The 15872-nt window shown below is 40.4% G+C and overlaps 1 protein-coding gene across 1 annotated transcript; it reads left to right on the top strand.

Annotated features, from left to right (window-relative positions):
* The first annotated feature begins 355 nt into the window (after positions 1-355).
* On the top strand, positions 356-7421 carry Rab39b (RAB39B, member RAS oncogene family). Its single transcript, XM_042667497.1, has 2 exons — positions 356-919; positions 4515-7421. Exons 1-2 carry the CDS (start codon positions 705-707, stop codon positions 4939-4941), a joined length of 642 nt encoding a protein of 213 aa, XP_042523431.1. The 5' UTR covers positions 356-704; the 3' UTR covers positions 4942-7421.
* Positions 7422-15872: the final 8451 nt, after the last annotated feature.

Here is a 15872-nt window from a genome sequence, read left to right as displayed (position 1 = left end):
TTTAAGACTGTAGCTCATAGAAAGTATGAGTGGCTATACTTAAATATGTCTTTATTGCAATATCGTTATGGAAAAAGAAAATGATTTGGAAATGGAGAGATGTCTACGATGCTTTCGTTGCAAAAAGCAATTCTGAGATTAAGGTCTGGTTTGAACCAATTTTCATAGACACGAACAGTATTGAATGCATATGGGTATGCATAAATGATAAGCTGCATGTTTATGAGAATATGAAAACATATCACGTGTAGACAAATATGCACTTATGGACCTCTTGTGTATATTGTCTGATTTTAATGAAAAGAAACGACACTTGCAATTTAAACAACAGAAAAAAAAATTAAGTGGAGTGAGTGAGGTGATTTGGAGGCACGGTTCTCCCATCCTTTTTTGTGTGCGCTACTCTTACAGACAGTGCGGCGCCTCCAGTGTCGCGTCTAAGCAGAGAATTACAGTAACCCGGTTTTCAGTGATGAGTCAGAGTGCGTGGTGCTGAAGCTGCTGCCATTTCATCACCTTTGCGAGCACAGCATCCCTCCCTTACCGCTCCCAGCGCTTGGGCCTACCTTGCTTCCGGCTCCCAGGCCAGTGATGCACCGTCGGCCGAGCTAGATCAGGGCTAAGCCACGCTCTCCAAGGCCTTGGTGGGGCGCCCCCTCCCGCCGCCCCAGGCGTGGGCCAAGGAGATTTGCCTAGCTGCTGCCATGGAAGCCATCTGGCTGTACCAGTTCCGGCTCATTGTCATCGGGGATTCCACGGTGGGCAAGTCCTGCCTGATCCGCCGCTTCACGGAGGGCCGCTTTGCTCCGGTTTCAGACCCCACCGTGGGGGTAGATTTTTTCTCCCGCTTGGTGGAGATCGAGCCAGGAAAACGCATCAAGCTCCAGATCTGGGATACTGCGGGTCAAGAGAGGTTCAGGTGGGAGCGCAGCCTGGGCCCGACAGCAGCGGGAGGGTCTTCGGGGTATGCACAACCCCTGCAAATCCCTGGGGAGAGAGTACTGTCTGATTCCAATCGCCTTACAGGGGTGACCACCAAGGGTCTGGGCTTCTGCCCAAGCTCACGTTGAGTTTGGTGTAGGGGAAGAAGCGCCGAGGCGGGGAAGGCCATTAATTAACACACATTGCCTGCACTACACCTCCATCAACCTGACCCTTTAGGACTAATAAACAAACTAGAACTGATTGCCATTACAATTCATCAATCTCAGACCCTATGTTACATACTCGCCAAAAGGCTTCCAAGCTATCCCAACATAACTGGCAGCTAGAGATAGGAAAGTAGGTAGGTAGGTAGGAAGGTAGGATATTGTCGTTTTTGTATCTCTCTGTGTATGTATGCTAACATATGCCTTAACATAAAGGAGCTAGTCAGATAGTGAAGAAGAAATGCATTCCTTCTTGTAATCAGCAATCATGTGCTATGTACCAGACACTAAACTTGTTTCTGCATACAGTGAAGACACATACAAGAGAAACCCTTGTAATCAAAGCAGGAGTCCGTCTCCTTTTGGAACTTCAATGCCAGTGTAGTGTGTAGGGGTGGGAGAATAGATACATAATTACACCAGAGTGTCTTGTTTGTATTTGTATGCCACTCCCTACTGTGACACTTGCCACATAATGCATAATCAATGTTTATTTTTCTCTGACAATCCTTTGCTTTTTCCTTTGTAGCATGTTTTACTTGGAATTATATGTATGAATATGGAGGATGGAGGATTAACTGGAAAAAGTGAGGCCCAAGCAAAGGGAGGAAATGTATCTATCTGGAGATAAGAAACAACAAGCCAGAAGGGAGACAGAACAGAGTGTACACAGAAAACTTTGCAGACAACAATCTGAACTAGAGTCAGATCAGCAAGAACCATATCAAAAGGACTCAGTGTCTCAAGTTTATAATTAATATGGTTATTTATTGGACACTACTTGAGCACAGAAGATATTGTCTAGGTATTTGAAGAGGAGGAGGGAGAAGAGATAATAACAAACAAGTTTTCTATAGACAAAGTTTTGTCACTTAACTTTGTGCTGACATCTGCTATGAACTTGTGGTTCCATGTCTGTTAAGTGAAGATAGGTATCTATGTATGTTTGTTAGAATCTGTATGAATATCCTCTTCATATTCATTCATCATTATTTATTGGGAAATGTTGGGTTGTAGGAGTTATTTACACATTAAGAATATTAACCCCATCACTAGGTTGGGTAATATATCCCTCCCAGCCTGAGGCAGGAAGGTCTTGAGATTGAGGCCAACCTAGGCTACCTAGTGATACTCTGTCTCAAAAAACAAAACAACAAGAAAAGGTAAAAGCGAAAATAGGATGTAAACCTTTTTCTTTCTGTATGTTCCAAGATATTTTCCTAGTTTAAAATGTACCTTTTCACTTTAAAATAGTTTTTTTTTTATTTAGGGAAGTTTAGCTTTATTATTTTGAAAATATGTACTTTTATTTTTTAATTTTTAAAAAAATATTTATTTATTTATGCCAGTACTAGGGACTTGAACTACAGCCTCTGTGCTGTGCCTTAGCTTTGTAATACAGATTTAATTTTCTGTACTCAGAAAGGGCTTTAACAAATACAAATCACCAATGAAATAATTTATCAGCATCCATAGCTTGCTTAACTGATTTCTTAAGTCAGATTTTTAAAAAATTAGTTGGGTGAAGGGGCTAAAGCCTACAGTAATCCCAGCTACTTAAGAGGCAAAGGTAGAAAGGATCACAGTTTGAAGCCAGCCCAGACAAAAATTTGGTAAGAACTCATCACAACCAACCAGCTGGGCATGGTGTTTGATATCTGTCACCTCGGCTACACGGAAGAATTGAAGTTCAGGCTGGCCTAGACAAAACCTCAAGACCTTATTCAATAAATAACTAAAGCACAAAAGGTCAAATAGTGGTAAAGTACCTGCCTAGCAATGTGTGCTTCCTTGATCTTCAAACAGTACCACACACACACACACACACACACACACACACACACAAAGATTTTTTGGGGGGAGTCTAGTCGTGGGGCCTAAACTCTGGGCCTGGGCGCTGTCCCTCAGCTCTTCAGCTCAAGGCTAGCACTCTACCACTTGAGCCACAGCGCCACTTCTGGCTTTTTTCTTTTTGCTTGTGTGGTGCTGAGGAATCGAACCCAGGGCCTCAGGCATGCAAGGCAAGCGCTCTACCACTGAGCCACCTTCCCAGCCCCACAAAAAAGATTTTCATGGACTGGGAATGTGGCTTAGTGGTTGAGTGCTTGCCTAGCATGAATGAAGCCCTGGCCTTAAGTGGCACTGTGGCTCAAGTGGTAGAGCGCTAGCCATGAGCAAAAGAAGCTCAGGGACAGCACCTAGGTCTTCAGTTCAAGTCCCAGGACTGGCAAAAAAAAAAAAAGATTTTCACAAATCAGAATCTTTCTTTGTTCATATTGAATTTTGTGGTACACCTCTACAATTCTTCATTCCCTGGGGCATTCTTAAGATTTGGACTCATTTGTAAAATCTGTCTTTACCATCATCTAGCTTGGACTACAATTCTCTGTAGAATGTTTTTTTCTATTAACATTTGACCATTTTTCCTAAGCCACTCATTATCTTATTCATTTAAGAAGACAGAAATTCTAAAAATAGACACAAAAATAAAAAATAAAAATAGACACAGCTAAAAAATAGAATAGTCTAAAAGCAAATGTTTACAGAGGCAAATAGTTGTATACCTATAATAAGCTCTTATACTCTAAGCAAAGTACCATAGCATACACAGTGAAGCTTGTCAAGTCAGGAAGTTGATAGGTGAGGTTTCTTCTATTGGAGAAGTACAGTACCCACATACACACACACACACACACAATGTGTGTCTGTGTATATAAAGAGAAAAAAGTGTTTTTTCTCTCATGAAAAGATAAAGAACCATTGTTAGATAATAAATAGAAACAAAGAAATGGATAATGAGAGAAAACAAAAAAGAGTATGTTGCATGATACCTATATAGGTATAAATAATTTCTACTAACTATCAAATTCATTTTTATTTCTGAAATAGTGTTTCAATTACTGGCATTTGTAATTAATTTTCTGTGTCATAGAACAGGTTTAGCACTGATTATTTCATTTTCCTTCATGATAACCCTTGTGACTTAGGTATGTTATTTTGCAGAAGAGGAATCCCGTCAGTTGTCTAGTTTTGGGAATGGAAGAGTAAGTTCTGATTCTGCCTTAAAGCAGGAAACAGAACACAGTCATCTCCCAGGATCACTGTCCAAGGCTGAATAAAAGGAAAATGCCTGAAAGTTCATAAGCATTCATTTCTAGAAAATGCTGTCTGGAAATTTTACCCAATGGAAAGCTCATATGTCCTCATTATTATTGAATGGCATGTGTATTATCTTGTTTAAAAAGAAAAGAAAAAGTTTTTCTCAAGGAGTGTATTGGTAATCAAGAACTCTAGAATACACTGGAATCATTGGTGCACAGAAGTTTTGGCATGACCTTTATTCTTTACTTTTTTCTTGTGTTTTAGATCCATCACTCGCGCCTACTACAGGAACTCAGTAGGTGGTCTTCTCTTATTTGACATTACCAACCGCAGGTCCTTCCAGAATGTCCATGAGTGGTTAGAAGAGACCAAAGTACATGTTCAGCCCTACCAAATTGTATTTGTTCTGGTGGGTCACAAGTGTGACCTGGATACACAGAGGCAAGTGACTCGCCACGAGGCCGAGAAACTGGCTGCTGCATATGGCATGAAGTACATTGAGACGTCAGCCCGGGATGCCATTAATGTGGAGAAAGCCTTCACAGATCTGACAAGAGACATATATGAGCTGGTTAAAAGGGGGGAGATTACAATCCAGGAGGGCTGGGAAGGCGTGAAGAGTGGATTCGTACCAAATGTGGTTCACTCTTCAGAAGAGGTTGTCAAATCAGAGAGGAGATGTTTGTGCTAGTCAGCCCTTTTATTTTGAAAACATGCTCTCCCATTTAAACTTAAAAGTTATCAAAATAAATAGAATCCTTATGTGACTGAAGAGAACTCAACCATTGAATACCAAGTGAGTCTCCTTCCTGGGGTGGGGGTGGGGGGGCTGGCTCTGACAGGCTCAGGTGCAGGTGGATGGGGGAGACTGGGTACTGTGACTGGAGGACTGAATTGCTAGCATGAGCTAGGCCACACACTTTTGTGGCCCAGGCTTGGCAGTGGCTGCTACATGTGCCCTTTGTGGACTACATGTTAAGGGTCTGGAGTTTGAGAAGCTAGGTTCCAGGAAAACATACCTACAGACAGAACAACTGTTCCTTGATATTTCAGATCACTCACGGGTCATGAACATAGAGAAATGTGTAAAGGGGGATAACTACCATAACTAAAAAGAATATGAGATCAACATATTTAATGAGAATATCCCAAGTAAAATGTTTGGCTTCTAACAGCTCACCTGTAAACAAGGGGCATGATCAGCCCCTTTAGTAAATGCTAAAGCCCTTTCAAGGTCTGGCATTCTAGTCAAAATGATCTAAATGTGAAAAGGGGAGGCGATTCACAGTTACCACATTCGAAAAGATATACACTGTTATGACAGAGCTACCAGCTGCAAGAAAGAAATTATCTCATGCAAATTACCATAGAAATAGAAGAAAGAAACAGTGTAACCCCAATGCCAAACCCTTTCCCCTTTGACTCTTCCTGGGATTTCTCTGCAATCTGGAAGTAAGCACCATGCCTGCTCCTTGACAATAACAACATCGGGATTGTTTTCACAGCCCTTTGAAAAACCCTTGCTCAGCTGTCCTGTACTGATTGGTTGCCCAACAGGAGGCACTGTGACCCTTAAAAACACATCCCACTTGCTTGCTCTACTTATTTGATCATATTTAATAGGCCTGTGACGTTTTTGTCTCCATTTTACAGAATAGTAAGCTAAAAGCCAGGACACACTTGGCCAAGTTGTCAAGGGTTCCTGCCTGATTCTGAGTTCTTGTCACTGTCATCATGCTGTCAGATCAGTAAATTATTAATTTGTTAGCATTGGAAGACACATGCCCATGAATAAATGTTCTTTACATGCTAGGATATGTTTTCCTTATGGATCAGAAGTCCACTATAATCCTGAAGGAACTTGGGGATGAATCAAAGGTAAAACTTATTCAGGTATTAATGACAACAGGGCTTCACACAGGTGATTCATCACACAACTAAAAACACATTCAAATCGTGTGAGCTCTAAGAGTTCTTATCACTGAAACACAATGGGCATTTTATTGAAAGGAACTAAATATAGCAATGGGGATAAAATACTCACACCACAATGACCTTGGCCACTTGTCTGCCATGTACCAAACACTGGGTTCCTGTCTACCCTAGAGAGTCAGCTCTTAATTCTCAGGTGAACAGGCAGCTAACCAAGTAAAAGAAAATTGGAATGACTGGCTCAAAGGTTCTGTTATCTTCTTGAAGAGAGTGATGCTTAAAACTAATTTTTCGGACGGTAGCCAGTTCAGCTAGCCAAAGCCATACTTTTCACAGTAAGAAAATACTCTGATTTAGTCAGGTTTCTCATATCCATTGTGGTAGGAAAACCTAAAAACTGACACATTGCTTTGTAATAACGTGCATTAATGTGACTGAATCTGCTTCAGCCAGAATAAGAAAGCAAAATAACAAAAATATGAAAGATCATTTCGCCATTTGTGTCCCAGATTGGATAAGCAAACCACCTTGCACCAATTTACATCACCAACTACAAATGAGCTGATCACTTTCTCTATATCCACTTCCCACAACCTGGCTTGGGTGAAATAATTAAAATGCCAGCTTCTTGTTTATAGAAAGTAAGTATAAAAAATGGTTAATTGAGTCAACACAAACTTTCAACTAGTATACTTATGTGTAGAAGATTCTCAAAGCAGGATTAGTACTTAAATGAAAGTTGGCTAGATTCTTATCCATTCAAAAAAATAAAAGGACAGAAACAAAATCTCTATAGTTTTCTTGATTAAAATACATTATATACTTTCCTATTTCTGGCATTTTTAAAGCAGGTTTAAAACTATTCAGCATAGATACAGCAGAGGTGGCTGAACTTAATTATTTGAATAAATTCTACAAATTTTAAAAGTCATTTTAGTAGAATTCAGTGATGTCACTGCATTGAGTTTTAGAAAATAAGTGTGAAAAAATCAGATGTTAATATAATACTAAGGATAAAACTTAGAAGTTATTTTACTACATAGGTAAAGAAAAGATTAACTTGTAACAAAGACCACAACTGCATGTTGGATTAGATTGTCTTATCTTCCAGAACAAACTGTACTATATACTTTTCCTCATTGTCATGCACTGTAATGAAATGTGAAAATTCTTTATTTAGCTGTATGTGAATGAAAATATGCTTGTATTTAGTAAAATGGTTGATTATGTGGACTGTGATACTCAGTGTGTGTTGTAGCTCTTTTCAGAATCTTGCTCCGGTTATTTTTGAGATGGGTGCTTACTTCTTGCTCAGGCTTGTACTTGGACATTCATTAATCCACAGCTAAGATGACAGGTATTTGCTGCCAGATCCAGCTTCTATTGATTATGGACTCCTAAAGACTTTTCTGCCAAGGCTGGTCTGGAATTGCAATCCTCCCCATCTCAGGCTACCAAGTAGCTATGTGACTCACAGGTGCCAGGTATCCATTTAAGTGTCACAATTTAACATGTCCCAGATCAAATTCCCAATCTTTCTCTCCAATGTGTTCCGCTTAAAGCCCACTTCTCCCAGTAAATCGCAGCTTTGTCATTCTATATATTCCTGCCAAAACACTTGCACTCTTCATCCTTGACTTCATCCTTTTGTAGTCCACATATAATCTGAATTTATGCAGAAGTCACCTTAAAAGTATAACCAAAATCTGATTTTTCCACATTCTCACTGTTAACACACCAGTGTTAGCTACCTATCACTTGTTACTGGGTTATTTTGATAGCTAAGGTCCCTGCAGCCACTCTTAATGTACCTCCCTACCACAGTCTGTTCTCCAGCAGCCTGAAAGACCTCAATAAGGCATTAGTTATAAGCAATTGCCTACTCATAATTCTTCAGTAGTTATCCATTTTACCCAGGCTAAAACACAAACTCCTTCTAGTGGAACGAAGAACCCTGCTTCATTTCATAACCTCTGTAACTTCATTTCTTACTGCTAACAACTTGTTCATTTTATTCCAGCTATAGTCTCCTTTCTTGTTTTTCAAATATATCAAGCATGTTCCCACCTCTGGGGCCTTGATACTTGCTCTTCCTGCTGTCTATACTTCTTTCCTGGGATAGCTGCATGGATGGCTTCCTCACATCCATTAAGTTCTGGTGCAAACACCCTCAAAATTCATGAGCAGCTTCTAGATCCTAGGAAAGAAATGGCCCCAGAAGTCATTACTGACAGATTAATATAGAGTATTATTCTTTAGTCTTTACTGAGAAACAGCTAAATTTGCAGCACACAAAAAAGGGAAAGAAAACTTAGGAGAGTAGAGCAGTAGTATCACAATGTGGCAGTAAGTTCAGATTTACTGGTGGACAATTTCCGTCACTAAGCCTCACAGGAAGTTGGCGCTCTTGGTTCTGTCTATGGAACTCCATCATTTGCTCTCCTGCATTTCCCCTTGCCCAAACAATCTCATCTAAACCATGACTCAGTTACTGCAAGGACTCCAGCCCACTCTTCTGAGCATAATACCAATACAACCAATTGTCTACAACACACAACCATAAACATTTCAAACTTAAAATTTTCAATACCAAAATTAAAAGCTATCAAATGTACTCCCTCCACTCCAATCTTCCTCTCTAGTTATTTCTTCCAACATCCACAGGCTTGCTTTAACAGAAACTTTGAAATTATACTTAATTCCTTACTCCCCCTTATTCTTCATACCAAATTCATCGAGAACTGTTCATTAACTCTATCTTCAAAACCTGTCTACAATTTTTCTCCATCTTCATTGCTATCATCTTTGCCCAAGTACTATCAATTCTTATCCAAACTACTTCAATATCTTACTAACCCACCTCCTGCTTCTGCTCATCCCTACATTCATGAAAAATCCCCAACGTAACAGCTAGAAGGATCCTTTCACAACATGCCAGGTAAAGTCATCACTCTTTTTGTTTTGTCGGTCATGGGGCTTGAACTCTGAGCCTGGGCACTGTCCCTGAGCTCTTCAGCTCAAGGCTAGTGCTCTACTACTTGAGCCACAGCACCATTTCCACCCTTCATAAATTCTACCCATGGCTTCCCATCACAGTTTGAACGAAATTCAAATGACTCTTACATTTCTTAACATGACTATAAGGCCCTGAATAATCTGGTCTAATCTCTAATTTTGAGTTCTTCAAAAGTATACATCTTACTCATCTTGTTCAGTTATTACTCCAATCTACAGAATACACATGGGCTTTGATACTCATCTTGTTCACAGTTATTACTCCAATCTACAGAATACACATGGGCCTTAAATAACTTAAACATTTAAATGAATGATTTTCTGTCTTACTTTAATCCAATAGTCTGATTTTTCAATTCAGTAAAATATACACATGACTATCCTGAAGTACTACTAATTTTTATAAGTGTCTGGAATCCTCTGATTACAAAAGTTGCTTGTTTCTATGAGAGAGAGAGAGAGAGAGACCCTGTTTTAAACTTCTTTAGGGTCATTATGTAATCAACCACTGCCCATTTAGGGTTCTATGCAAGCCTAGGACTTTATTTTTGTCACCTTTCTTTCTTCTGGCTCTTGTGGTCAACTGCATTCAACTACCAGTTCCTAAAAAAAATGTTTTTAGGACCTACTTTTCAAGTTGTTTTATTCTTGCCAGTCCTAGGGCTTGAACTCAGGGCCTGGGTGCTATCCCTGAGCCTGCTTATGCTCAAGGCTAGTGCTCTACCACTACAGCCACAGCGCCACTTCTGGCTTTTTCTGAGTAGTTAATTGGAGATAAGAGTCTCACAGACTTTCCTGCCCAGGCTGGATTCGAACTGTGATCCTCAGATCTCAGCTTCCTGAGTAGTTAGGATTACAGGTGCAAGCCACCGGCACCTGACCAAAAGGTTGTTTAACAGAATGAGTAAGAGTATAAATCTTGCCAGGCACTGGTGACTCGTGATTGTAATCCTACGTATTCAGGAGGCTGAGATCTGAGAATCACAATTTGAAACTAGTCTGGGCAGGCAAATCTGTAAGGCTCTTTTATCTTCAATTAACCATCAAAAAACCAGAAGTGGAGGAGGTGTGGCTCAAGTGATAAGAGCACCAGCCTTATGCAAAAAAAGTTTATGAACAGTGCCCAGGTCCCAAGTTGAAGTCCCAGTACCAGCACAGATAAAAAGGATATGAATCTTGGAGTAAGATACACACAGGTTCAAATTCTGACTATACAGGTAATTTTATAGATTCAGTGCCTATGAGTCCTTTTTTACACAGATATAAAATTGGAGAGTATCTAACCCAAAGGGTTGTTGTAAGGATGAAATGTAATGTGTGTGTGTGTGTGTGTGTGTGTGTGAGTGTGTGTGTGCACTTGGTCAAAATACTCACAAAATGTTAAGTATCTGGTATGTTTGCACCTAAATTAATTTTTCATAAATAATATTATGTACACAATACTGGGGCAGTCTAGGCTACATAGAGACACTATGTTTCAAAAACACAGAAAACAAGGGCTGCCAGGCGCAGGTGGCTCACACTTGTAATCCTAGCTATTGAGGAGGATGAGATCTGAGGATTACAGTTTGAAGCCATCCTGGACAATAAAGTGTGTGAAACTCTTATCTCCAATTAACCACCAAAAAGCTGGAAGTGGAGCTATGGCTCAAGTGGTAGACTGCTAGCCTTGAGCAAAAACCCAAGGACAGCCCTGAGTTCAAGCTCCACACAAATGAGAAAGCAACCAATTATGTCAAATGCTACTGATGAAATGATCAAATCTAACATAAAATGAAGTCTGTCCATTGGTCCTTACAATATGTAAGTCTGAAGACTTGGACCAGAGTATTAACATTTAAAATCTGACTAAATACAAGGGAAAAGAATAGTTAGTACAACATGATAGGATGTCAGAAGAGAGATCTTTTTTTTTTTTTTTTTTTGGTTGGTTATGAGGCTTGAACTCTGGGCCCAGGCACTATCCCTCAGCTCTTCAGCTCAAGGCTAGCGCTCTGCCACTTGAGCAACAGCACCACTTCTGGTTTTCTGGTTAATTAGAAATAAGTCTCACGGACTTTCCCATCCTGGCTGGCTTTGAACCACAATCCTCAGATCTCAGCCTCCTGAATAGATAGGATTACAGGCGTGAGCCAATGGCGCCTGGTGAGAGAATATTTTTAAGGTAAAAAAGAGTCCGTGGAGAATGAGGACTCAGGAGAGAATCATTCTTCTAAGACTTGAAGAGACAGTCATCATACAAACAGGAGGGGAAGTACACATTGCTCTGCCATATATAATGTAATATATGTGTTCCTAAAAATTTTATTCTGCAAAATTGTACCATATCTGTTTTGATATGAATTAAATTCCCCTAAAAAGTTATGTCAAGGACCTAATCCCCCAGTAGTAGTAAATCTGATCTTCTTTGGAAACAGTCTCGTGGCTGGTGTAATTAGTTGAGCTCCCATGGGATTAGGGTGGTACTTCAAATCTAGCATGATTGGTATGTGTAGGAAAACGGAGCTATTTAGGATCACTCATCCTAAATTCTGGAGTATCCTGACGCTGCACTTTTATAAGAGTGTGATTCAGCATATTCATGTAAAATTGAATTATGTACATATGTGATACCTTAGGTAATCTTGAGGTATATTGTATCCAGATGCTTTTGTCTAGTGATATTATAAACATGCACCACTGGAGGACAAGATGAATTCTGTTAATCTGTGTCACTGCTCAGTCAGTGGACAGTTTTGAATAAAGCATGACCACCATCCTTACTATGTCTTCCCTTTCCTTTCACTTGTCCCAAATTACGTTCTCATGTACCTGGAGCTGAGAACTTGCAGCAGCACTACACTGTGCCTTTATAAAAGGAGAAAATGTAAAGATGACATATACATACAGGGAGAACTCCATTAGTCACACTGTCACAGCCCAATGAACTACCAGAGAACAGGGAACTGGTCTTCCCCAGCACCTTCAAAGGGAGCACAACACAGCCAACACTTGATCTTGGGCTTTGAACCTACAAAATCATGAAGTAATACATTTCTGGGGGTTTTGCTTGTTCAAGCCACATGCATTATGTTATTTTGTAACATAAACTCATAGAAAATTAATAACACAGGGGCTGGGAAGGTGGCTCAGTGGTAGAGTGCTTGCCTTGCATGCCTGAGGCCCTGGGTTCGATTCCTCAGCACCACACAAGCAAAAAGAAAAAAGCCAGAAGTGGCACTGTGGCTCAAGTGGTAGAGCGCTAGCCTTGAGCTGAAGAGCTGAGGGACAGCGCCCAGGCCCAGAGTTCAGGCCCACGACCCGACCAAAAAAAAAAGAAAGAAAAGAAAATTAATAAACAATAACAAGGCCTAAGGGAAAACAGGTTTGCACATGTAACTTAAAACCAATACAACTTCACAGCAGAACATTCAAAAAAATGTCATTGGTACCAGGAATAACTGTCCAGGCCACCCAAAGAAACATAGATCCCATGGTATCCCTTACTTGCAATATCTAGTATATGTCTGAGTCAAGCAGAAAAGGTCAGATAAGGTGATGTTAGGGAAATGAACCCTAAGATAGGTATTCAAATGTTTTTTTTTCTTTCATGTGATTGTTTCTAACACATTTATAAGATTGTTTCTTTGTTGCTTTGTATGGCCCTCCCCCACAGTATAACCCCTGCTTTCACTGTATTTCATGTCAGTATAATTTGTGGAGGGGGAGGGGAAAAACAAATTGTTTTGGACCCATTACAACAATGAGATGTACAAGTTGTTACGTCGAAAACGAACTTTACAACTTTGGTGCATGGGCGGGGGGTGGGGTGGGCAGGAGGATTGAGGGGGGCAGGGGGAGGATGGGAAGGGATGGGAAAACAAAGGAGCAAAGGAGCAGGCTACAATGCTTGATAAGAAATGTACTCATTATCTTGCCCATGTAATTGTAACCCCTCTGTACAGTATTTTCACAATAAAAAAAAAAAAGAAAATGAAAAAAAAAAACACAAAAAATTGTCCAGGCCAGAAGTTAGCTGAAAGAAGGTTGCATCAGGGAATGTTAGAAGTACAACACATACTGCTCTGGAAATAATGCTTTGGTTAGGACAGAGCTGGGAGCTGAGATGAAGATGGAGTAGAGTCTGTGGAACAAGTACAGAGTTGAGCTGCAGGAGTTCCTGCTGCCAGCCAAACAGCTGAGGTGAGGTTTTACCTTGCCAAAAAATGCTCCTGACACAGAAATGGAGAAAGGGTGAGCAAATGCAACCACTGTATTCAATGTACACTATATACAAAATGAACTATGTATCTCATAGGTAAGAACAGGAGGGGGGAAATGGGTGAGCAAAGGGAAAGGGTGACATTGACCAAGAAGCACTGTACCCATAACCTGACTTAGGGAACTGTAACCCTCTCTACAACTATTAATAACAATAAAAAATAAAAATTCTGGCTGGGAATGTGGCTTAGTGGCAGAATGCTTGCCTAGCATGCATGAAGCCCTGTGTTCTCAGCACCACATAAACAAAAAATGCTGGAAGCAAAAGCAGCTCAGGGACAATGCTCAGGCCCTGAGTTCAAGCCCCAGGCCTGGCAAAAATAATAAAAATAAAAACCTCCTGAACCAAACACAGCTTCTATTATAATGATATTGGATACTATGGTTTAGGTGAATGCTCTTTATCACAGGCACATGGTTGGTAGCTATTGATGGAATGCATAGATTCTTCCAGTGGCTTCAATCCCATTGTAAACTAAGAAGCAAGAACAGGAGGAACAGACTTTAGGGCCAGGGAAGAGGGTACAAAATATCACTGCCTACAAGGGGATTGAATCAATGACTGCACAGCATCATCATCCACTTGCAGTGGGAGTATTTTTAACCACATTAATGTGACTAGGAATTGTACTGAACATAGGTAGTGATTTTGTAAAGTCAGTACACTAAATCTGAATGGGGCCAAGGGTATTCAGAACACTGCAAGGAAGTAACCAGTTGAACTACAAAAGGAGAGAAGTGCGGACATATGGAGAAATAAAACCCTGCAAAGGGAAGAGGTGATGGTCAGAGAGTAAAGTGGACTGAGGCTGATATCAGGAAGGAGCTGCAGTGATTGCTAGTGACAAGATCACAGATGTGACGAGGGAATAAGTGGTTAAGGGATAGGGAAAAGAGGACATTACTGTAAGGAGAGGCCAAGCAGTTTGAAGAATGTACATGAATACTGAAGTCACCAATAATTAATACGAGAAAAAGTACAATATTGAGACATATCACTTTTTTTCTTTCATCTGTGTGCTCATGTACACATGCACATATATGCCTGTACTGGCCATACCTCCAGTTCAGTATTTTGAGTCCAGTATTTGACTCTCATAAGCTTTTCTGCCCAGGGTCGCTTTGAACCATGGTTTTGGCCTCTTAAGAAGGTAGGATTACAAGCAAGAGCTACCAGCATCTGCCTTAAAATTTGTGTGTTTTTTTGTGTATGTGGTTACTGGCGATTGAACTCAGGGCCTCCTATGCTCACTCACATGCCACTTTTTAAGCACTTAAAATTTCTAGGGGCTGGGAAGGTAGCTCAGTGGTACAGTGTTTGCCTTGAATGCATGAGGCACTGGGTTCGATTCTTCAGCACCACATAAGCAGAAAAAGCAGGAAGTGGTGCTGTGGCTCAAGTGGTAGAGTGCTAGACTTGAGCTGAAGAGATGAGGGACAGTGCCCAGGCCCAGAGTTCAGGCCCCACAACTGACAAAAAAAAAAAAAAAGGGATCTTGTTATTACTCAACAAAAATCTGAATTGTGTGTGTACTGGTCTTGTAGCTTATATTCAGGGCCTGGGTGCTGTCTCTGAACTTCTTTGCTCAAGCCTAAGCTTTACCATTTGAGCTACATCTCCACTTCTGGCTTTTGGGTGGTTAATTGGATAAGATTCTCACGGACTTTTCTGTCTGAGTTAGTTTTGAACCACTATCCCCAAATCTCAGCTTCTTGAATAGCTAGGATTACAGGCATGAGCCACCAGTGTCTGGCTTAAGAATACAAATAATTCTGTCTTATAACACACACAGACACACACCAAATATCTTAGTTGCACACATATGCTTTGATCATACTCTGTAATCTGCTCTTAGAATATTCCTTTCTTTGGCCAATGGAATGGGTAAGCAGTGTCCCTATAATAGTTATCTGAATTTCTCTGTGAAGCAGTTTGGACATGACTGACTTTCAGAAATTCCTAATACAACTTTAAACAGCAGGAAATAGGACAGGCAGAGGATAGGGGTGATGGTAGAAAAATTACTGGACACACAGGAGAAAGTTTTGATAGGGACCAGAGAAGAATGGAAAGGATTCTGGGAGAGCTCCCAGCTTATGTTTCTACCTCTCCTATGTTTACCTCTAGACACAGATTTCCTTGCTCTGTTTTTCTTTTTGTTACGTTTTGTTCTGGTCTTCAAGACCATCATTCTTTTGAGACTTGTCCTCTCTTTCTTTAAGAAAAAAAAATATTTTTCCTAGAACTTGGCCTTCTCTCAGGTAAAACAGTACCTAAGAACCAAATGGAGACAAGGGTAACCACAACACATTTTAGCCAATAACTGGTGTCTATCTTTCAGACACAAGATACAGAAAATCTAGCATTGCCACTTTACTCTGGTACTGAAACCTACAGCTTTATTATAATTGAGA

Source organism: Dipodomys spectabilis, unplaced genomic scaffold (assembly GCF_019054845.1).
Source record: "Dipodomys spectabilis isolate Male_0828 unplaced genomic scaffold, ASM1905484v1 ptg000411l, whole genome shotgun sequence".
Taxonomy (NCBI): domain Eukaryota; kingdom Metazoa; phylum Chordata; class Mammalia; order Rodentia; family Heteromyidae; genus Dipodomys; species Dipodomys spectabilis.
The sequence above is the reverse complement of the archived record's forward strand: the minus strand, read 5'-3'. Positions and strand labels throughout refer to the sequence as shown.